The sequence below is a fragment of the Sinocyclocheilus anshuiensis genome, unplaced genomic scaffold (assembly GCF_001515605.1).
Source record: "Sinocyclocheilus anshuiensis isolate Anshui unplaced genomic scaffold, SAMN03320099.WGS_v1.1 scaffold1006, whole genome shotgun sequence".
Classification (NCBI taxonomy): Eukaryota; Metazoa; Chordata; class Actinopteri; order Cypriniformes; family Cyprinidae; genus Sinocyclocheilus; species Sinocyclocheilus anshuiensis.
Genome location: NW_015540918.1, coordinates 600130 through 623967, shown reverse-complemented (window position 1 = coordinate 623967; position 23838 = coordinate 600130). Strand labels below are relative to the sequence as shown.

The window sequence follows — 23838 nt, the reverse complement described above, 5'->3', positions numbered from 1 at the left end:
GGTTTGAAACGACATGAGGGTGAGTAATTAATGACAGAATTTTCATTTTTGAGTGAACTATCCCTTTAAGTGTTCATTGCATTATCATTATACCATCTACTGAAAATCCTACCAAAATACTCTCCATTTAGACTAACATATCAGCGCCAGCCCAAAGAAGGAAAATGTGCCTGTTTGCCGGTTTCCAGCGTAAAGCTGTGGTAGTCTGTCCGACAGATGAGGAATATATACAGAGGACTCAGAAAAAGGCAGAAACAGATGGCAAAGATGTACCTGAACATGCAGTCCTAAAAATGAAGGGTAAAATCCTTTTCTCAAGCCATACTCGATCTGAGATGTGTAAGAGGTGCCATATAGCACTTTGTCAAATGGTGCTATGTAGAACCATAAGAGGTGCCATATAGCACTTTGTCAAATGGTGCCATATAGCACTTTTTCTCAAAAATGGTGTTCAACAGTGGTTCTTTGGCTTTTAATCAAACAAAACTTGTGCTAAATAGCACTAAAAGTGGTTCTTTGGCTCGTAAGCATAGGGGAACCTCTTTTGGTGCTATATAGCACCGATCTTTAAAGGTGATATACAGCACCTTTGTCAAATGGTGCTATGTAGAACCATAAGAGGTGCCATATAGCACCAGCAGTGGTTCTTTGGCTCGTAATCATAGGGGAACCTCTTTTGGTGCTATATGGCACCTATTCATAAAGCAGCTTTATAGCATTTTGTCAAATTAGAGGTGCCATATATATATATATATATATATATATATAGAGAGAGAGAGAGAGAGAGATTTTATTTTTATTTCAGTTACTTTTAGTATCTTTTTAGTAATTATTGTTTGTTGTTTGTTTGTTTTTTCTTTTTTTTTATTTTGATTTCAGTTTTAGTTTGACTAATTTTAGTACTTCAAAACTTATTTTATTTCAATTAGTAGCCAGGACAATGTTTCTATTTCTATAAGTTTAATATAGATGAAAAAATAATATATATATATATATATATATAATAATAAATAATATAATTTATTTTATTTTTGTAATCTTTGTTTTTGTTTGAATTTGAGCAATTTTAGTATTTTAAACTTTTTTTTTTTCAGTTGCAAAGGCAACATTTCTGTTTTTAATTTTTATGTTATCTATTTTTCATCTAATATTTTATTTTATTATTTTGTTTTATTTAATTTTTATCTTAAATGTATTTTTATTTCAGTTTCAGTTACTTCAATTTAAACTTACTATCTTTCATTACTTGCCAAGGCAAATGTTAAATTTCATGTTTTTCATCCAATATGCTTTTCATTATTTTGGGTTTAGGTTATTATTTTGTGTAGTTTATTTTATAAATGCATTATTCCTAGAAGCTTTTTTTCAGCTGTATTCCTAGAAGTATTTTATTTTATTTTATTTTACAAGCTTAAAACTTTTAGTTATACTTTTTATTTTAGTTAACAATATAAACACTGGTGTGCAATTCACAAAACTCCCAAAATGCCACACTATAATGTTTTGCAGGAATATACACGTTGCCTGTGGAAGGTCAGTGCTTCAGTGAAGTGCTTTATGTCGAGCTGCAGAAGGAAGAAGCTACCAAACTTCTTGAACAGTACAAAGAGGAGAGCAAAAAGTCCCTTCCTCCTGAGAAGAAGCCCAACCAGGGAGGTGTTCAACTAAAGAGGGGAGGCACTTGGGGACGAGGAGGCAAAAATCTGTTCAACCGTGGTGGAGGAGGACAGGGTCAGAGGGGAGGACGAGGAGGCTTTCAAAACCGAGGCAACTTTAGGGGTGATATGTTTCAGATGAACTAAATATTTATTTTTATTCATTATATACTTATTTGTATAGAGGAACATTAAAGACACCATAAAGCAGCACACTTTAGAGTGAATCAGAATATTGAGCAGGAAATCATGTATAAATGATTCGGATTTTCTGACAGTGCCTGGACCTCGTGGTGGGTTCAGCAGACCACCGAGAGGCTTCCTTCCTCCCCCTGCCTTCCGAGGAGGCTTCAGCCGGGGCAGTTTCAACCGTGGCGGAGGGATGCCTAACAGAAGTGGTGCCCCCAGGCCGGGACCTGGACGTGGCAATATGGTTAACATGGGTAACAGGGGAGGAGCCATGAACAGGGGCAACATGGGACGAGGGGGAGGGGCCAACCGGGGCAACCGGGGCAACTTCAACCAGGTGAGAGATGATGTAAATCAGTTTTAGTTGGAAATTAAATTTTAGTCGTCGCTGTAAATTTTCAAATATTAAAAACAATACTAAAATGTGAACCAGGAATCATAAACCTGCTGTTTCCACAGAAGTTCAGGGGTTTAGGAGGAAATAATCAAGGTTTTAAAAATGATGCTTTTTCATTTACTTAGAAATGTTTTGTTTTGTTCTATTTTATTTTAAAGTGAAATGAGGCTTAGTACTTAGCTCAGTTTTATTTTATTTATTTATTTAACCTTTATTTAACCAGGAGATAAAACTCTTGAGATATAAAATCTCTTTTACAGGAGGGTCCTGGCTAAGACAGGCAGCACACATAGTTAAACATAAAAACATTTAAACAAAACAAAATACATTAATTCACATAAAGATATACACATGAATCAAAGCACGTATAATCGGGCAAATCCAAGACAAAATCATTTCAATTACACTTGAATTCATCGAAAGAGACCAACTCTACCAAAAACTAAAATGTGATATCACAAATCTGATTTTTTTTTTTTTCTCACAGAAGTTCAGGGGTGATGCTTTGATGCTTTTTTTGGGTTTAGGTTATTGTTTTGTGTAGTTTATTTTATTAATGCATTAAGAGCTTTTTTTTCCAGCTGTATTCCTAGAAGTGTTTTGTTTTTGTGGAATGTGCTACATTCTGCTTAATTCGGTTTAAAACTAAATTCAACCAAAATGTTAACCAGGAATCATAAATCTGCTGTTTCCACAGAAATTCAGAGGCCGAGGAGGAAACAATCGAGGTTTTAAAAACGGAAACTTTAGCATGAACAAAGCACAAGCTTTCAACCAGAGCTGGCAACAAGGGGTAAGTCCCTCAGAAAAACATGTATAAATATACTATAATTTATATATATATGATTTATGAAAACATTTTTAAATTAAAAATTTGCAAACACTATTAATGGTCCTAAAAAATCATCCAGGCTTCATTCTTTAATTCTTTGTATCTTTGTCTTCATCAGTTCTGGAATCAGAAGCCATGGAGTCAACAGTACCATCCTGGATATTACTGAATAATAGCTGTGATGGACTGATATCATATAAAGAACATCAGCTTTAACTTCCAAAGTCAGACGTTCATCTTATCTAATGTCCTTTTGTTTTTGTACAGATTTTAATAGGACATTCCATATTGGGAGCTTTCAGAGCTTTACAGGTTACCTGCACTCTAAAAAATGCTGGGTTAAATACAACCCAGTGCTGGGTAAAATAGGGACAAACCCAGCAATTGGGCTGTTTTGACCCAGCGGTTGGGTTAAATGTTTAACCCAACCTTCTGGGTAGTAACCCAACCGCTGGGTCAAAACAACCCAATTGCTGGGTTTGTCCCTATTTTACCCAGCACTGGGTTGCATTTAACCCAGCATTTTTTAGAGTGTGTTACAGTTTTTTAAATTAATATTTTATGTTTGTCTTTGACCGCAGGTTTGTATGACAACGCGGTTCAATTCAGGAATCTCAGTATAACTTCAGGGTGGGATGTTTGTATGTTAAATCCTTTCAGGGTTCTGAATTTTATTTTTAATTAGACTCGTGTGAATCTTTGTGTAGCAGTAAAGCTCTGTAATATAAGAAGTCTACTGTATTGTTGCAGCACTTTGCAGTTATATGAAGAATATTTGTCCTGCTGCAATAATATTTATAGTTAAAAGAACATGAAACGTATAAACTAAGATAATGAAATTTGAGAAAAGACTTGTATAAAAGATCTGGTCAGATTTGCAGACAGTATGTTTAAAGAAAAGGAATTTAAATAACTGGAAATGTCAACCATAGTTGCATAATAATTGTGTGCTTTTTGGAAAATCTCTTCATTGGATTAGCAGTCCACTGGAAAGCAGTCCATCATTTTATGTTTCATTTATTTTACGAGTGCATTAAGAGCTTTTTTTCCAGCTGTATTTCTTAGAAATTGAATGTATTATTTTATTTTCTTGTTTTATTTTGACATGTAGCTTACTGCTCCTTAAAGATTTGAACTTAATTTAAGTTGAATTTCATAATATATTTGGTCTTTTTGCAAATTATTTTATGTTTTAAAAGGGTATGCGTCTTTAACATAACCTTAGATGTGACCCCAATTTTTGTAGACCTGTAAAAATGTGTCGTTTGCTTCAAAATTATAGCAATTAAATAACACTACTAGAATTTTGGACTACATAATCTTACATATGAATTTGTGATTATACAATTATTTCATAATAGTGTTGTCTTTATAGTAAAGCTTTCAAAGCATTCCAGGATGCCATTATGGACTGTTAACAATAGACCGATTTTCTAATGCTTTAACGGAAAAATGTGTAATTATTGTAACTGCGAACAATTATAACACGTTTGAAAGTTTTTTTCTCTTATCTATAATTCTATAAGGCTTTTGCCTAGCCATTCAATTTAACCAGTAGGTTGATTACTTGTTCTCTAGTGACTGAATGAAATATGCATCTATATTGTTTTTTCTTTTTCTTTTAGAATTGCAGATAATCTCATGTGTCAGTATTGTTAAGATGACCTCTATGTTTCCAGACATATGATGCAATGACAAATATGTTTTACCTATTGTTGGCTAAAGAAATGGTAGATATTCAGAACATATTGTTTTATTACTTTAAAAGTATTGCTGTTTTGTACTTGAAAATGATTAATGGCATGTGTTGTAGGAAATGAAGGTGACTTTAATTGAAGCTTGTTTTGATGTTGTATTTGTTCATGTTTAAGGTATTTGATCAGGTAACAAATAATAGTATTTAAATGATAACACTTTGTAATATAGACCTTTTTCCGTCTTTTTTTTTTTTTATAACTTGTAATGTTTTTTATTTTACCTTAATCAAATAAGAAGAAAAAGACTAAATGAGTAACTTATTCCACGCATTCTCTTGGAAATACATTGTTTTTAAATGCTAATAAAGTTTTAAGATAATAACTGGTTTACAGTTGCATATCTATCTATCTATCTATCTATCTATCTATCTATCTATCTATCTGTTTGTCTGTCTGTCTGTCTGTCTGTCTGTCTATATCTGTCTGTCTGTCTATATCTATCTCTGTGTCTATCTCTGTCTGTCTGTCTATCTATATCTATGTCTGTCTGTCTGTCTATCTATCTGTCTGTCTATCTATGTCTGTCTATCTATCTGTCTGTCTATCTGTCTGTCTGTCTATCTATCTATCTCTGTCTGACAGAGACAGACAGAGATAGTCTATCTGTCTGTCTGTCTGTCTGTCTGTCTGTCTGTCTGTCTGTCTGTCTGTCTGTCTGTCTGTCTGTCTGTCTGTCTGTCTGTCTGTCTGTCTGTCTGTCTGTCTGTCTGTCTGTCTGTCTGTCTGTCTGTCTGTCTGTCTGTCTGTCTGTCTGTCTGTCTGTCTGTCTGTCTGTCTGTCTGTCTATCTATCTGTCTGTCTGTCTGTCTGTCTGTCTATCTATCTATCATATTAGGCATATTGTCTGTTGCAATAAACTGAAGCCAACAGAGGACTAAGCAAGATTCCAGAAACTATCCTATAGGCATATCCATGCAGAAATATAACAAGTCCGTCTGTAACTATTTAACTCTGTTTATGTACAGCTCTGCCACATGAATGAGATGTAGTTACACTGTTTGCTAAGTCGAGCATAACGCCTTTGAAAAGAAATGTCACATTTCATGCCTGTTTGTAAAATATGCAACAATAGTATAATTTAAAAATCCTTCAGTGTCCTATTAAGTCTTTAAATACTTGATATTTATACGTAGTGGTCTGTAATCAATTAGATGTTGAACTTTTATTTTGAAACAAAACGATCGGAAATGACTCGCTTCCTACTAGAGCCAGTGGGGAAAAAAGTGACAAAGTGTCAAATACACAACATTTATACCACCAGAGGGCGCAAGGCGGCCCAAAAAACCCAAACCCCTATTAAACCCCGTGCAAATCTCAGAACGTTTTTTTCCCTTATTTACACCATATAAATTACATTAATTTAAATCTGTTACATCAACGGATTTTTGACCTAACATGCAAATTCAAATGTGCAATACAATAATCTCTATAACATGATTATAAAAATCCTAATCAGGTAATCGTCAACTATTATGATTGGTCCATCCTAATAGCGCGGAGAAAAGTAACATGTACCACGTGACAACCCGTCTACGTGATACTTTAAGATCTATCTGAATAGTAATAATTCATGTAATACCTAAATGACAAAGATAATGAGTTTAATACGTATTGAAGTGACAGCATAGAGTGAATATTTAAAAGAAGAGAATTATTATTTAGATCTTTCATCGTTTGCTCAGCGGTGCTTATTTGGATAAGCTCACGCCATTCTATCCTCTTATATTTCTATAGCAGAAAAACACATCCGCCCCCTGGGTCATCAGCACTTACTCGCTCATGAGGAAAGAGAGGCAGGAGTGTGTGGCTCATACATCTGCAATGGCCATTGAGCTGCGCTCTGGTGTCAAATATGGCTCGTTTTTGTCACTTGCAGTGGTGTTGGTGGCGTATTGGTTCCACTCACCGGACAGTTCGGTTCTGGACGAGAGGCTGGACGCGGTTCTGTCTTCACTGCTGCGTGCAGAGCGGAAAGTGGGCATGAACAGCGTGTCCAGCCCGCGAGTGGCTATAGGTACAGACTTTTAAGTGTACTTAACAGCATGCAACAAATAATTATGATATGCAATGTACAGGCGTGATTGGAATAGATTCTGCAGTTCTCAAAGTTCAGAATATCTAATTGATCTAATAAAGTTTCTTTGTATTTTTATAAAAACAAAAAATGTAATAATAATACAATAATACATTTTTTAAATGTTAGATTTACATCTTTTGTTTTAAGTATTGCTTATAGATGCAATTTTGCAATTCTCAAAATAAGACTAACTAGTTTATGTAGTAAAGTTGTATTTTTAATTAATTATTATACTCATTTAATGTAATAATATGTATTGTGTGTATATATATATATATATATATATATATATGTATTCATGTTTAGTTTTATGACTTAAATGTATTGATTTGTTTTTAAGCTCTTAATTACTTATTTATAATACACTGATAATTTTTCAATTTAACCAGGGTAGTTAACTAAAACCATTAAAAAACACTTTTGCTTTAATATAATAAAATAATTTTATTTCGTCTAGTTGCCAAGGAAACATTTCTCATTTTCATTTAGTTTAACTGTGTGTACTAATATAAAAACACATCCGCCCCCTGGGTCATCAGCACTTACTCGCTCATGAGGAAAGAGAGGCAGGAGTGTGTGGCTCATACATCTGCAATGGCCATTGAGCTGCGCTCTGGTGTCAAATATGGCTCGTTTTTGTCACTTGCAGTGGTGTTGGTGGCGTATTGGTTCCACTCACCGGACAGTTCGGTTCTGGACGAGAGGCTGGACGCGGTTCTGTCTTCACTGCTGCGTGCAGAGCGGAAAGTGGGCATGAACAGCGTGTCCAGCCCGCGAGTGGCTATAGGTACAGACTTTTAAGTGTACTTAACAGCATGCAACAAATAATTATGATATGCAATGTACAGGCGTGATTGGAATAGATTCTGCAGTTCTCAAAGTTCAGAATATCTAATTGATCTAATAAAGTTTCTTTGTATTTTTATAAAAACAAAAAATGTAATAATAATACAATAATACATTTTTTAAATGTTAGATTTACATCTTTTGTTTTAAGTATTGCTTATAGATGCAATTTTGCAATTCTCAAAATAAGACTAACTAGTTTATGTAGTAAAGTTGTATTTTTAATTAATTATTATACTCATTTAATGTAATAATATGTATTGTGTGTATATATAAAAAAAAAATCATAAAATGAGAAAAACACAAAATAAAATGACTAAAACTTGAACTAAAATTATAATACAAACATAATATAAAAAATAAAAACGTAATCAAAATATTTAAAATATGAAATTATAATTGTATCCCAATGATACTGAAATAACACGGATTGTAACAAATAATAGCTAGTTTGTTGTGTTCATTTTGGTGCATTATTGTTCCTGATGTTTCTTGAGCTTGTTAGTATTTTATCTAATAATTTGGCTTGTTTTGCTTCTGAGGATTGTTATCTTCTATAGGATCAAGCCTGTGCTGATGTTTTGCATGTTAGTTTTGCATTCTTTTTTCTTTGTTTTTGTTGGTTTACACTATAGTAGTAACAAGTGCTGAGTGCTTGTAAGGTTTAGGCCTTGTTTACCAAAAGTCTTCAATCATTAACATGAGTCGCATACACAGCCCAATGCAATGCAATTAAAGTATTGGTTGCACACATTACAGTCACTGCAAGCAAAAGTTCTGACTTTTCTAGACTCTTGATTGAATCTTTGTTGTGTGGACTGATAATCAATCAGTTGAAGTTCTGTATGCATTGACTCAGTGAAACTGATCTGTGATTTCATCGATTTTCAACCCGTGATTGGTACCTGCATGGCATCTAATCCAGTTTGTTCAGATGACCTGTGATTTACATGTTTTGTTGGATGGTCAGGTTCAAGGATTAAATTATTGTAATATTAGATTAGATTATTGCACATGTGTCATTGTCTCTTATCAGGTTTTGGCGGCTGTGTGGATATCATAGTCGATGGAGTGACTCTGCTGAACAAAATGGGTTTGAAGCCGGCAGACCAGCCCCTCCACCACGACTACATAGAGAACACGGAGCAGCTGGCACAGAGTTTCGCTTACTTTTTCTCCCCCGGAGCTGCTTCAGAGTAAGTGAGAGCCGTTCAAGCATGTTCGCAAAGCCCTCAGGACTGTAGAGATTGCGCAATGTAGCACAATACAGGTGTTGTGATTTACTGAATTCGAAGCCTAGGGTCAATTCAATTGTTTTACAAGTTTACATAGTTGATCTGATTGCAAACTTCCATTTTGTATTGGTTGGAACAGTTAGAATTAAAACGAATTAACTGGTCTCAAGTTCCCCACAAGTTCACACAGGTAGCCACAGATGCAGTTCATCAGATTAGCCATGAACAACTAACATTGTGCAACCACAAAGTGTCACATTAATGAAATAACATTAAAAATTGATAATTTCTTTAAAGGAGTAATGAAAATTTGCTGAAAATTTACTCACCCTCAGGGCATCCAAGATGCAGATGAGTTTGTTTCTTCGGAACAGATTTGGACAAATGTAGGATTACATCAGTTGCTCACCAGTGGATCCTCTGCAGTGAATGGGTGCCGTCAGAATGAGAGTTCAAACAGCTGATTAAAAACATCACAGTAATCCACACAACTCCAGTCCATCAGTTAATGTCTTGTGAAGCAAAAAGCTGAGTGTTTGTAAGGAACAAATTCATCAAGATGTTTTTAACTTCAAAACGTTGATTAAATACGAGTACTCTATCCATAATATTGCTTTCTCCAGTGAAAATTTGTCTCGTCTGAATCAGGAGAGAACTGTTTACAAGCAAAAAGAGTTCAAAGCCTTTCTAAACGCATATATTGGTGGATTTTGATGTGAGAGGACAACAGGGGATGCACTTTTTCACTGAAGAAAGCATTATGATGGATTATGGACTTAAAGTTGAAACGCCTTAATGATAGATTTATTTCTTACAAACATGCAGTTTTTTTTGTGAATTGATGGCCGGTATAATTTTGAAAAATACCGTGATATACATTTTTGGTCATACCGCCCAGCACTAGACTGGAGTCATGTGGATTACTTGTGGATTATTGTGAATTTTCATGTTTGGGTGAACTATTCCTTTAAATTGTTAAGCTGAAATGCGTCAGACCGTCTTAGTTTTGTTGTGCTGGCAATATGGCAGCTGCGTCCTGCAAGAAAACTCACACTTGAGAGTGGAATGGCAGGTTTCTCAAGATAATATTGCAGTTATGTTGAGACTCTGCATAGTGCTGTTTGAGCCGTGTCTGAACGGAGTGTAATTTACAGCTACTACTGCCAAAGCAACGACACGAGTGCTTCTGGTTATCACATGTTTGGACTGATGTGTGAATTTCTCCTCTAGATAATAACCATCAATCATAGTGGTGTTTTTCGTTTCATTCTTTTCGTCTATAGAGAGACTTTTAAGCTGGGCAATTCTGTGAAAGATTTTGAAATGCGTTTTGTACAAAAATATGTTCAAGTTGCAGCTGTGATAGCACTGCTAGTAAAACTATGTTAATTAGAACAATGATTCAACAAATGTCCAACCATTATAAAATGGTTCATTTATAATAAAATGCAATGATAATTGCACTTCTTATTTGTTACAAATCGGCCTTATTTGCATTATACATATTCCAGGTCTTATGGTTATGGTGTAAAAAAAAAAAAAAAATCAGTCTAGAACAAATAATTAAGAAACTGGCTGTTGTTGATTTTAGAGTCTCTACACAAATGTATGTTCTTATGATTTTTAGTTTGTTAGCAACTATTCATTACATTGTGAAACAAATTTTTATACGTTTTATTTAGCTTTTATTTTTAATGTTTCGTAATGAAGTTTGACATGCTGAAGATGAAAATCACATAACTTTTTGTCTCATTAACAGTGCTCATGAAAACAAAAAAAAACTATGTTGAAAACTTATACAAGCTAATCTGTTATTAATCATGCATACAAATTACATGGTAGATGCATAACACTGAGCTAACAACAACAGTTAACATAAACTGTTATAACATAAACAGTTACCAAAAGTGAGTCATCCAAAACTTCAGAAGTGTACGCTTGATAATTTTTGTCTTTTATGACTAGTCCCACATTGTTCTGGAATGTTCCAGAAAGCACTAGAATATTACAGAATGTTACAGTTCTAAAATGTTTCCATCCTTGCAAAAGCAAAATATCTTTAAAAAAAATGAATGTACAGTGCTATCTTTTTGTTTCTGTTCAATAGAAGGAAGGTCCAGAGAATCTAGAAAGGTTTTAATTTGTGCATTATTTACCTGTGTCTGTTGCGAATATAGAGATTTACAGTAAAGTTCGAATGTCTTTTTAATCTTATCCAAGGTATGTAACATATTTCCTATACAGGGGTCCTTTATCTTATCAATCGTAAGCTTATGCTGTTGGTTCCATGCTAGTCTTTTTGTCGCTTTCATCCCAGTTTCATAGAATGTTTGCCTTCTCATCTATTTTATTTTGAATATCTTTAACCTGCTTCAGAATCTGAGCATCTTTACTATTTACTTTTGTTCTTTTCCATAGGAGGTTTGTGATGAATGACACGCTCTTCAGTGAGCTGGTAGAGGCTTCTCGAGAGTTACCAGGAAACAGGTGGTCAATAGGAGGAAATGCACCTGTCATGGCCAGCAGGATGGCGCTGGAAGGATGTGATGTGCTTTTAGGGGGCAGTTTCAGCACCGATTTCACTGAAATCCTCTCACAGCGTATCACAGGTGCTGTAATGCTCTTACCTTCAGCTTTATGCTAAAAAAGCCTTTTCTATTCAACATTGTACATATAACAAGAACAGTTACAAATCTTCATTTTAAAGTATTTTTCTGCTTGCTACAGCTTTCTTCCATATTTTTCATTGCAGTTAATTTTTTTGTCTCTCCTCAGTGGCTGGAAACACAGTGGATGAACCAGACATCCACCTGATCCTGGAGTATCCAACGGGTGCCACATGGGGGACGTACACCTCCCGAAGAGCCAACAGGTGGGATTACATTAAATACATTTAATTTCTGTTTTTTTTTTCAGCTTTACTGTACTTTCAATCTAAACTTTCTGTAAGTGTTTGAAATGTTCTTGCATTGCTGTAGGTATATTGTCCATAGTGATGATCATAATCCATATCTGGACTCCATGGAGCAATTTCAGGAGAAGCTGAACAGCTTCAAACCAGATCTGCTCGTTGTAGGAGGGCTACAGATGATGGACAACTTCCCTTTCAAACAGGGTAAGTGAATGAAGGGTACTAATTAACACTTCAAATTAACCTTCATTAATAACATTTACAAACATTATTGCATAATGCTCAACAAATCAACATTTATTCTACTTTCAAATAACAATATGAAACTTTTTATTTATGTATTTTAATTATTATAAACTTCAGCCCGTATGTGGATTAGTGGCAGTTTGGAGCTAAACTAACTCTGTACTGTCACATGGTGAGATTAGCATGTTTTCCCAGCTGCCCTGAGAAAGTAGACTGACTGTAATAACTCGTAGCACTCTTTAGGTAAATATTTAGGTAATATTTAGACCTAAAGGTGAAAATGCTTAATCGAGTATTAAAAGTGAAGTGTGTAACTACACTGCATTGTAAAAAATGTTTTAACTGTAAATAAAACAAAGATTGGAGTACATTTTATAAGAAAATACTCTATTTCAGTGTTTCTACTTCAGAATAACATTTTTACATGACATTTCTTTGTAAATAATTGAGAAAATTAAGTGAAAATTGCTCAAACTTTTTCAATAAAAAGTAAAAATAAAAACTTTTTCAGTGTGTAAAAATATATTTTTTGAAGTTGTAAATAAAACAGATTATTGGAGTGCGTTTTACAGAAAAATACTATTACTGTCTTTTTACTTCAATGAAAAACTAGCAATTTTGGAATGAATATTGTCTTTCTACGCAATTTCTTTTTAAGTGTACCTCAATTTTAATGTTCCAATAAGCATTTTGCATATTAAAATCAGGCTTTTTTTCTGTGTTGATTGTGATATTCTGTAATAACCATTTGCTTCCTCCAGGAGAGCGTGAGGCTCTGCTGGGAAAGCTGGCAAAGATGTTGTCCTCGGCGTCTCCGCAGATTGCTGTCCATTTCGAGATGGCCAGCTTCGTAGAGAAGAGTCTGATGTCAGATCTCCTAGAGTTTCTTCTTCCTCACACCGACTCATTAGGCATGAACGAGCAAGAGCTGCCCAATCTCCTGAGCCTTTTCCGCGGCAGCAACTTGACAGTGCTTTCCGACCCCAACCCACGCGTAGCTACAGTGCTGGACCAGATGCGAGAACTCTACCGCCTGGTAAACCAGCGCCACCGGCAGGCCGGCACGGGTCGGCCGCTCACACGCCTTCACGTCCACACGCTGGCTTTCCAGGCCATCATCGTCAAACGTGGCTCCAAGTGGAAGAACACCATGTCGGCCACAGCCAAAGCATCTCTGACCGCCAACCGGCACGTCTGCGGCTCGCCGGACATCGATCTCAGTAAAGCGCGGCTGATCATGGACGAATCGTTCTCTGTTAGCAGGCAAGAAGGAAGTCAGAGAATTCCACTTGAGGAATCCCGACCCGTTTCGTGCTGGGATGAGGACGGCTATGAGGTTTGCGTGGCTCCTGTGCTGGTGTGCACTGAGGTGTACCAGACTGCTGGAGGAGGAGACAACATCTCTGCCGCTGGGCTCGTACTGCAGATATGAGACGTCTTTGCTTTTTCTTTTATTGCTTCATTTAATTTTTTTTGTGTGAAAAACATCGAGACAGATCATGTGCAATACAAACATTGGGTCCAGCTAATATAACGTTGGGTGAATCTCACAAAACGTGTCAACAATATAGCCACAATATTTTTTTTCCTTATGCAAAATATAATTTTTTATTTTTCCCTTTTGATTTTTGTGTGAAATATGATCTGGACACTTGATTATGAGATTCACCGAGTTATCCCACCTATAGGTCATATGTTTTCAGTTTGTTTTTCTTTACTGCTATCCAGAACCTTTATGTCTTAAAATGGCTCCGTATTCATTCACTTCATGCGCATTACTCCAACAAGGGCCAGTAATCTTAAAATAATATGCAGAAGAGCACCCAGAGCCATTATATTATGACTGAAATCAATCGATGCTGATGCACACAGTAGCCCGCTATGTTAATGTCAAGTGGAAATGCAGACAAATTTAGCATGACTGAAGTGTTATGGAGTCCATATTTTACCTAACATTGCTTTATCCTCATTGGTCGAATATTATTGCTTCCTTGTTTTATGCTCTGCCTACTCAAGTCACGTCTTTATTCTCATTCCATAGCATCATCATATTCCACTTTAACAAGTGATTGAGCAGTTGCACATTATCCCAAACATGGAAACAATTCTGTCTTCCGCTCTCATTTTCTCATGTCTTATTTATATCTTTAGCTTATTTTACAACACAACGACTGAATTCAAACACATGCCACTTTTAATTAAGGGAACATGGCTTGATTTTTAACTCTAGGGAAGTGAAATGTTTTAAGGATAGTAATTTTAGCTTGTGTGGGTGTATCTCATGAAACCATCAAGAAATATGTCCCAGTCATATTTCTCCCCAAAATCAAAAGAAATATATTATAGTGATCTCAATTAAAAATAATTGGAATTACAAATAAAATTCAGTTTTAAAAAAGGACAATGTGCTTAACTGACATGTAAATAACATGCTAAAAAAGAAGTAATGAAGGAGAGGTGTGTTATTTCTTTGCCATTACCATTATAATATTCAATTTATTTGATTTTATTTTGTTAATTTATTGTATTGTTTATTTGTTATTTTATTTAGTTTTTATTTATTTTCATGATTGAATTTTTATTTCTTTTTTAAATTGTATTATTATTTTTTTATGTGACCTAGCCATGCTTTCATGAGATTCACCTTAGTACTTTAGTTATGTTTGAGTTCGAATGAGGAACTATTCTTTGGAAAGGATGTAATAGGAAGCCAAAACCACTTATTTCTTTACGTGCAAAAACTATCTGCGTGTATGTATTTTCAGGAGGAAGATTTAAAGAACTTCGGCAATGGTGATTTTTACCTCTCAGAAACGTCATATCTGTTGTAATCATAGTTGTGGGTGCCTCTTTTCACCGATTCAGAAACATCTAAGCAAATCTGGGCCCTGACTTCCTTTCAGTCACATCTTCCGTTAGTCACCCTGAGTGCAAATTATTACCTACCTCCTGTGCCTATAAAACTGATGTCCATCATGATTATATTGTATACCTGCATTTATTTACATGATGGGTACATTAGAGATGCTTGTCCATGCTAGTGTAACCCGATATCGGACAGGAGATGGATTTCCCACCCTATGAAAGATATCCGAGTGAGTGCTTTTAGACGCTCGCCATCTGGTATATGAAATATGTCTCAGGGATTACAGTAGTCTGGATGTCTAAGATCCACAACAATTGAGTTCGAACCAATTTAGCTGTGACAGAGAGCAGCCGGTGTGATTCTGGATGAGATCTGAGCCTGTAGCATACTGACCAACTGATGGTCCTGTCGATTTGAAGAATCTTTAGTGTGAAAAATAGTTTCACTAGTTTTGTTTAGTCATACCGTAATAATACAAGAGGGAGTTGGGTGATTGATAATAAGGGCGTATGAAGCAATTGTAGCACTGGAATTGTTAATTACAGAACGGTGGTAAGAGTATTTGAGTGTTGTTATGATATGCCTTTTTCTCTTTCCTTCTTTTGTCTTGGCCATGTGTGGTCTGGCAGCAACAGCTGTTCTGAAGGGAAAGGACTCCTTTTTGAATGAATTTGTATGTAATAAAATAATACATTCCATTTATGGTACACTGTTGTGTATTTCTGATTATTTTATTGACTTTTGATTATTTTAATTAGGATATTTTCGAACAGTTGAGGTCAATTCAACGCCTTTGGTTTGGTTCATGAATGTTTATTACTGTTTAGTAAAATATTTCAGAATATTTAGAAATACAATGCGGGTCAAAAAGTCTCCCTGTGAAAATCTGAAAATCTTTTTCATTTCAACCTGAAAAGTTTTAGGGTTTTAAAATGAATGATTGAATAGATAGATAGATAGATAGAAATCTTCCAATGTAAACATACGATAAAGACGCTAACTTTTATTTTTTAGTATCCAATTTTTATTGTGAAAGACTGACCCTCTTGACGCTCGAGAGAATCTGATTGGTCGATATGGTGTCCAATCACAGCTCGTTGGTCGCAGGCGGCAGAGGGCGAGGGTTAAGGCCATAGACATAATAAATACCTAGACTACTCATTGGCCGCTCGACCGCACGTCAACGTCGCCGCCATATTGGTGCGGGCAACTCTCATATCAGGACAGGCGAAACTGACTCGTCGGCAGCTTGGGCATCTACAAACCGTCGCACAATAATAAAAACAGATCTCGGCGTATTATCTTTCACAGGTAAGACTGAACAGTTGTTTCTGTATGTTTTTGGTCATTTTTAGCTTTATGTTAACAGCTTAATTAGCCACCAGTGTCAGACTATTAATAGCTAGCGATATCGCTAGTAAGCTGTGAAAGCTGCGACTTTATATGAAATCAAAGTTTAAATGAATTCTTAAGTTTTAACTTTATATTGTAGTTTATATCATAGCTTATCATAAATCTGTGGACTTATCATATATATATATTTTTTTTTTCCCTTTTAGCCAATTGCAAACAGGCTGAAATCGGTTGATAAATGTAACCGTTATCGTGTTTTTATCCACAAAAAACCGCAGCTCCTCCGTTTACCTCCATTTATTTTTAAGGCAGTCTAACATGGCGGACGCGTTGACGTATCGCAGCAACGGCTCAAAGCGGCCAATGAGGAGTCTAGGTATTTATTAAGTCTATGGTTAAGGCTAGAAGGGATACGCATGGCGCTACTGGGCATGCGCACATCAATATAGCGTAATTTTTGTCACACTGTACAACAATAATGACTATTTTTTCATTATTGTAAGGGGTAGGTTTAGGGTTGGGGTAGGTGTAGACGTTAATAAAACACGATCTAAAAGGTAGAAAATTAATTTAATTGTTCAGTTTCCGGTCGGAGCTGTATCCCTTCTAGCCACAACCGAGGGAGAGCCGATACGCTGGAGAGTCTGCGGCTGCTGAGCACTTCCTCACGTTTATAGTTGATCACCGCCAATTACAATGAGCTCTATTGGGACCGGGGTGAGTGGATTTAATAATACAACATTTATCATAGTGTGTGACTGAGATCTGATCCTGAAAGAGCGAATAAATAAGGAATGCGTGTATGTCTGTGTCATTCTGAAGCTAATAAGCTACTGCTAGTGTGCAGGATCTGCGTTAGTGTTTTATTCTGTGCCAACCTAATTAAAGTTCATAAAGAGTTTTCATACTAAATTAGTTTAAATATATATTTTTTAAGTTTACTTGGGTTAATTGTGTAGTTTTGCACTATTTTGCCTCTGCTGAGTCACTGCTCGCTAACAATGATAGCAGTTCAAATGAAAAGTCACTGTGGAGGTAAAGTGAAAGTAAACGTGTTGTGCAGTACGAAAGCTGCTCTGCACTTTTGAGTTTCTTCAGCCTTGTCATTGATGCCCAGCTGTGTTTATTATTTTTGCAGTGATTAAAAAATGCTCGAATGGTTTATTTATATGAAATGAACACAAGTAATAATTGCTGACAGCATTTCTCTTCTCCCTCTCCAGTATGATTTATCCGCCTCCACCTTCTCACCTGATGGAAGGGTATTTCAGGTCGAATATGCCATGAAGGCTGTTGAAAATAGCAGGTAATTAATTAAATACTACTACATGTGAAATAATTGAAGCCAGAAACATCTACATTTTAATGTGCTGCTTTGAGAAAGGCTTTACCTTCATTTTAATAACACCTACAATATGTTTTTGAATGTGTTTTGTGTTTGTTGTCTGATGAAACTAGAAGTACATATTAAGTTAATAATAATTGTTTTTTGTTGTTCATTAGCACAGCAATTGGCATCCGCTGCAAAGATGGAGTCGTGTTTGGTGTAGAGAAGCTGGTTCTGTCCAAGTTGTATGAGGAGGGCTCCAATAAACGCATCTTCAATATCGATCGGCATGTTGGAATGGTAGGAATATTGACAATGTTGTTTAAGCAGATATTCAGTCATATATCGTTGGTAACTTACTCTCTTATGCTCACAAATGCTGCATTTATTTGATGATTTTTTTTGTAATAGTGAAATAGTATTAGAATTTAAAATAACTTTTCTTTGTAATGTAATTTATTACTGTAGTGGCAAAGCTGAAGCCTAGAGTAAGGGCTGCTGAAAATTCAGTGTCACATGATCATTCAGAAATCATTTAAAATGCTGATTTGGTGCTCAAGAAACATGTCTTATACATTACATTATTTGATGAACATAAAGGACAGCATTTATTTGAAATGGAAATATTGTGTAACATTAAAAATGTCTTTACTGTCACTTTTGATCAATTTAATGCATCCTTGCTGAATAAAAGTATTCATTTACTTTCCCCAAACTTTGGAATGGTAGTGTAAATCTTTACATGCATATGAATCCCTGACTGTATGTCTTCTAGGCTGTGGCTGGTCTTCTAGCAGATGCACGATCTCTCTCAGAAGTGTCCAGAGAAGAGGCTTCAAACTTCCGCTCCAACTATGGCCATGACATCCCACTGAAGGTAAGAGAGAGACTAAAGCAATAGATCACAGAAAAATTAACATTCTACCGCCATTGCAGACCTGTCAACCTGTACGCATTTTGACCTCAAAGTACTCTGGTAGATTTGTCACTCTAAACTACGCAAAAACTTGGTGACGCCTCTACACACGCAGTACTCGAATCAAGCAACAGCAAAAGAAGAGTTCATTCCCCAAATAGCAAGCAGAAATGATTGACAAATGCATAAGGCCTATCATTAAAAAGAGACTGCAACACAAAATCCCGCTCGATCCCCCTTCCACTCCCGCCGTCTGACTGATTTCTTTAAGCGAGGACAGTACAGCAGTCACTGCACTTCTAACTCCTTAAGGTAAACAGGTTGGGGTGGATGTGGAAAGTTGAAATATTAAATTGATTAGTTTAAGTATTTGCTATTGACTGTTCAAATGCGGAGTTTTGCGCATCGTGTGTGTGTGTGCGCAGCGAGCGAGAGAGCGAGAAAGCGAGAGAGCGCGAGAGAGAGAGAGAGAGAGAGGGGGTCACATCACAGTGGAGTCAGCTGTCTTAACCATGGCTTGTGTACTGCACACATACCAGCTTCATCACTGTGTCTGTCACGCGACTCTGTTCCCCTTTCGGGCTCTGTCTTTACATTTATTTTGAAAGATGAAGCTCGCGATTATGGTAAGGGACGTTACATTTCCGACGAGTGCTTGCGGTGTTCGGCCAATCACAATGCACTGGGTCAGCTGGCCAATCAGAGCAAACTGCGCTTGTCGGAAGGAGGGACTTTGTAGAAAACGAAGCGTTTGAGAGAGGCGGGGCATAGAGGACCTACAATAATGTACAGTATTTGAAAAATAATGTGTTTTTTGAACATTAAAGCATGTCAACATATTCTGTTACACCAAATACACAAAATAATGATCTTTAAAAAAGCATCATATGACCCCTTTAACTTAATCCTCTGGAGTTGACGATTACATGGATTCACTTAAAATACTCATTCATTAAGAGGAAGACATTCAGCCATGCAAATTATAAAATGCTCAAGTAATGCTGAACTATAAATCAAAATAGAATTGAAATCGCTAAATGGCTTCGTGAACTAAGATTAGATTTAAGATTAAACTTTAAAAGGCTACGGTCTCATTAAATAAATATGAGCACTGCACGTTAGGGTTGCACAATTAATCGAATTTCTAATCGTGAATACAATTATGGATGCCACAATTACATAATCGTTCAAAGAGGCAATTAATTGTTCAAAGTCCACTTATGTTATTCTGTGTGCTTAAGATGCGTTTTTTCTTTCTACATGTTATCTTAAGGGCTTTTCCCATTATTTTAATTTTAGTTTTAGTATAACATTATAATACCATTCATATTTTTACTTTTTTATAATTTAAAGAAGAAACCAATCCGATGTATAGTTGACATTTGAGGCTTAATACTATAGAAAAGCACTAAAAGTTTTTCAGTTAGTGTTTTCAGCTTGTTTATTTTCATATTAAAATACGGCATGCAGTTGCATCAAACAATGGTATAAACATCATTCAATGTAAATTGTGATAATCGTAATTAATAATCGCAATTACAATTTCAAGGGAATAATCTACAATTATGATTTTTGTCATAATCGTGCAACCCTACTGCACGTTTCAAAGTTAGTGCTTCGCTGCTTTGTGTACAGCCGTTACCGGGGAAACTGCTATATTTCTGCCGCTCTGAAAGCGCCACACGCCACCTGCTGGCAGAGGATGAATTTGCATTTTCAATAAGCCTGTCTGCTGTTTTTGTTCAGACCATTATTTTACCATGTACTGTACTATAGTAAGTGTTTTTGTTTTTGGCAGAATGAAGAAATAAAAAACATACATAAAGTAAATATGAGCATTGTCCAAGTTTTGGTTAGATTATAAACGGTGTTTACTCTCAAATACTGCCTTAACAGGAATAGCACAAAGGTGTGTGTGACTGACCTGCTAACCTTTGGAAAATATTTTACATTAATGACGTTATACAGGCATGTAATTTGCAAGCTAGCTTGCTTGTTCACCAGGCATTTAAAGCAGCACTATGTAACTTTTGGCACTCTAGCGGTTAATAAACAGAACTGCACACATCCCGCGGAAGAACATTCCAACTGGAGCTACTTCTCTAAGTTTATGTCTATGGCGATTCACGCAGTTATGTGTTACTCCGCAGCGGTGACGACCCGACCAGGCTACAATAGTCCAAGTGCTTATTATAAGTGCACCGTAGTGATTCGGAATAAGACAAAAATGCGGTTTGGAAGATGAATTCATGATGTACTCGTTCATTATATACATTTTGCAGATTTTGAACACAGAAAAAGTTACATAGTGCTGCTTTAAGTTGGCAAAGTAATGTAAAGCTATATGCTCAGTGACCAAATTGTTAAACGTGACTTTTTATTCACATTCATAATTATTACTAAAGCAGATTATGGCAGGATGGGGAAAAGTGAAAGTCACACTGATGGTACTCAATTTTTTTTTCCAAGGTTGGCAGGTCTGCCATTGACACCCTCCAAAAAGCCCCCCCCCGCCCCCCCAAAAAAAACATACACAATTGTCTTCATGTGCTGTATTAAATTAAGTCTTATATGATTGTGTATATATTCGAAGCAAATGGATTTTTGTTTAATTGAACGGTTAAACAATAAAGAAATTACAAAGATATGCTGGTCAGTGATATACTGTTCATATTATCCAAACAGCATCTTGCAGACAGGGTGGCCATGTATGTCCATGCTTACACATTATACAGCGCTGTGAGGCCTTTTGGATGCAGGTAGGTCTTTTGTAAAGTTTCAATAATGCATTTTCATTTGCATTATCATTGCATAATGTAAGTTTCATTTCTTATGTATGTATTTTTGTTTTAACCCTTCAGTTTCATCCTGGGATCTTATGATGAAGATGATGGTCCACAGCTCTACATGGTTGACCCTTCTGGGATTTCACACGTAAGAGATCTCTATTATCTCTGTTAATCAATACCTTAATACTTAATATACACTACCAGCTTGAATACACTGCTCTGAATTTGTTTCTCATGATTTTGAATGGTTCTCATGAAGTTTGAATGTATGAATTTTGTTACAAACCTATACCTTTGTAGTGATGGAAAAGCAGCCAAACAGTGTCCAGCATACATCTGAACTCCTTCCAACACTCAATATCAATGCAGATTACACATTGTTTTCATTAACCTGAACCTCCTGTACATGTGTTTGCCTTTGTCATTAATGTTTAGTGTCTGTTTGTTAGGGTTACTGGGGCTGTGCTATTGGAAAAGCCAAGCAAGCTGCCAAGACAGAAATTGAGAAACTACAGGTAGGTGTTAAAATATATATATATATCTCCAGGGTTGTAGTACAGAAAATGTCATTGCCTCTCATTTATTATCATACATTCTCATTCAATCCAACAGGTCTTTATTGTTAACAGTACAGCTGTGGTGTTTAGTATAAGCATGTTTGGCAGTCTTTTTTTTTGGAACATGTTCAAACAAGAGTCAGCTCTTTTCATTACTGCAGGGACAACATCATTTAAAACAGCCCTGAAGAAGTAACAGCATTGTGTCATTACAAGATTTGTCATTTCAAAACATCTACAATACTGAATTTGTTTAGCAGTGTTTCCATTTTAACGTCAACAGATTAAAGTAGGTAAACTTGTAAATGTTAATCTTGTATTTCAGATGAAAGAAATGACCTGCAGAGAACTGGTGAAGGAAGTGGCAAAAATGTAAGTGTGTTTTAATTATAAACTTAGAATTGAGATTACTTCAAAATCGAATGAATCAATCATATCAACACATGAGAGCAGCAGAGATCCACGAAAACAAACCATATACCAACAAAACCAGTCAAACGCTAAAGTGTTGTGCGTCAGCTTTTAAAGGTCTAGCACAGCTGATTTTTTTCTTATCTGTAAGGTTGCTGAGTTTACAATAATGTTGGCTTCTCATGAACACCTTTTGACCAGTCAATTTCAATGCCCTTTTTTTTTTTTTGCATTGTATTCATAATTCACTGCATTAGCACTTTTAAAAATCATCTTATTGAGATTGCATTTAGGATCATACATTATACACAATAGAAATGAATTAAATTCTGTGACTCTTCCAGGCCTTAACATGTTAAACTTTCCTGCTATTTCCAAGTTTTCCATGGTTGTGGGACTCTGAAAAAATATTTATAGCATGCCATAACTAATTAGATTTTATATTTACACAATTTAAAAACTGTCATCTCTTCTCAGTATCTATATTGTTCATGATGAGGTGAAAGACAAAGCCTTTGAGCTGGAGCTTAGCTGGGTTGGAGAAGGTAATTACTAGATTTTATATTCTACTTCTATCACTACATTTCTTAGGACATCATTTTAGGAAAATCATTGTAATACTTAATACGTAATACAGCCGAGTTCATGAGCCCTTTAAGTTTAAGACTTAGTTTGTTTGTTTTTTACTGCATTTTTTTTTCAGTCTATTTTTAATGTTGGATGCCCCTTTTTAGTCACAAAAGGAAGGCACGAGCTTGTCCCCAAAGACATCAAAGAGGAGGCCGAGAAATATGCTAAAGTAAGTAACTGTCCCTCTGGTAATAGTTATAACAAAAGCTCTCTTCAGCATGACTTACTGTCATATTTCTGCCCTGACAGGAATCCCTGGAGGAGGAGGATGACTCTGATGAGGACAACATGTAAACACAGTGTTGCAAACCTCCGTTTTTCCATTTCACACTGACTGTGTACCATGTTTCAGACAATGTTTTTTTATGTTTTGTAATGGACTAATGTAGTCCTATGTTTTCCTTTTGTGGGTTTCAGACTTGACAATAAATACGGTTTATAAAAGAGATTGAAGCTCTGATTCAGACTCCTAAATTGCCATAATTACCGTTCATTAGTTGGACAGCGAGCTTAGGCAAAGGATCCACCTTCTCTTTTAGAAATTAATAACTATTGTTTTGTGTATTTGTGTCTGTCATCTCTACTCAGTATCTATATTGTTCATGATGAGGTGAAAGACAAAGCCTTTGAGCTGGAGCTTAGCTGGGTTGGAGAAGGTAATTACTAGATTTTATATTCTACTTCTATCACTACATTTCTTAGGACATCATTTTAGGAAAATCATTGTAATACTTAATACGTAATACAGCCGAGTTCATGAGCCCTTTAAGTTTAAGACTTAGTTTGTTTGTTTTTTACTGCATTTTTTTTTCAGTCTATTTTTAATGTTGGAAAAAAATATATA

General features: G+C 35.7%; 3 protein-coding genes across 3 annotated transcripts in view; all 3 read left to right on the top strand.

Moving 5' to 3' along the window:
* The window catches only part of LOC107689318 (heterogeneous nuclear ribonucleoprotein U-like), a 9891-nt gene extending 6504 nt beyond the window's left edge, over positions 1-3387 (top strand). The window contains exons 10-14 of the mRNA XM_016487270.1: positions 132-300; positions 1510-1779; positions 1934-2181; positions 2939-3034; positions 3192-3387. Coding sequence (XP_016342756.1) covers positions 132-300; positions 1510-1779; positions 1934-2181; positions 2939-3034; positions 3192-3242 — 834 coding nt within the window. The 3' untranslated portion in view covers positions 3243-3387. The remainder of the gene's footprint in view (positions 1-131; positions 301-1509; positions 1780-1933; positions 2182-2938; positions 3035-3191) is intronic.
* Positions 3388-7458: 4071 nt separating this feature from the next.
* On the top strand, positions 7459-14657 carry LOC107689317 (ADP-dependent glucokinase-like). The gene is made up of 6 exons (XM_016487268.1): positions 7459-7694; positions 8790-8949; positions 11407-11597; positions 11764-11860; positions 11967-12103; positions 12907-14657. The coding sequence occupies exons 1-6, from the start codon at positions 7460-7462 to the stop codon at positions 13575-13577; spliced, it is 1491 nt and encodes a 496-aa protein (XP_016342754.1). The 5' UTR covers position 7459; the 3' UTR covers positions 13578-14657.
* Positions 14658-16928: 2271 nt separating this feature from the next.
* On the top strand, positions 16929-23442 carry psma3 (proteasome 20S subunit alpha 3). Its single transcript, XM_016487267.1, has 11 exons — positions 16929-17081; positions 17588-17670; positions 17868-17991; positions 18467-18568; positions 21293-21366; positions 21469-21541; positions 21846-21911; positions 22279-22325; positions 22842-22909; positions 23099-23163; positions 23244-23442. The coding sequence occupies exons 1-11, from the start codon at positions 17061-17063 to the stop codon at positions 23286-23288; spliced, it is 768 nt and encodes a 255-aa protein (XP_016342753.1). The 5' UTR covers positions 16929-17060; the 3' UTR covers positions 23289-23442.
* The last annotated feature ends 396 nt before the right edge of the window (positions 23443-23838 follow it).

Coding starts and splice junctions, on each gene's coding strand:
- LOC107689317 (XM_016487268.1), top strand. CDS start 7,460: ATGAGGAAAGAGAGGCAGGAGTGTGTGGCTCATACATCTGCAATGGCC. Junction 11,598..11,763: donor CCTCTCACAGCGTATCACAG/GTGCTGTAATGC, acceptor GTCTCTCCTCAG/TGGCTGGAAACACAGTGGAT. Junction 11,861..11,966: donor ACCTCCCGAAGAGCCAACAG/GTGGGATTACAT, acceptor GCATTGCTGTAG/GTATATTGTCCATAGTGATG.
- psma3 (XM_016487267.1), top strand. CDS start 17,061: ATGAGCTCTATTGGGACCGGG. Junction 17,082..17,587: donor TGAGCTCTATTGGGACCGGG/GTGAGTGGATTT, acceptor CTCCCTCTCCAG/TATGATTTATCCGCCTCCAC. Junction 22,326..22,841: donor GTGAAGGAAGTGGCAAAAAT/GTAAGTGTGTTT, acceptor ATCTCTTCTCAG/TATCTATATTGTTCATGATG.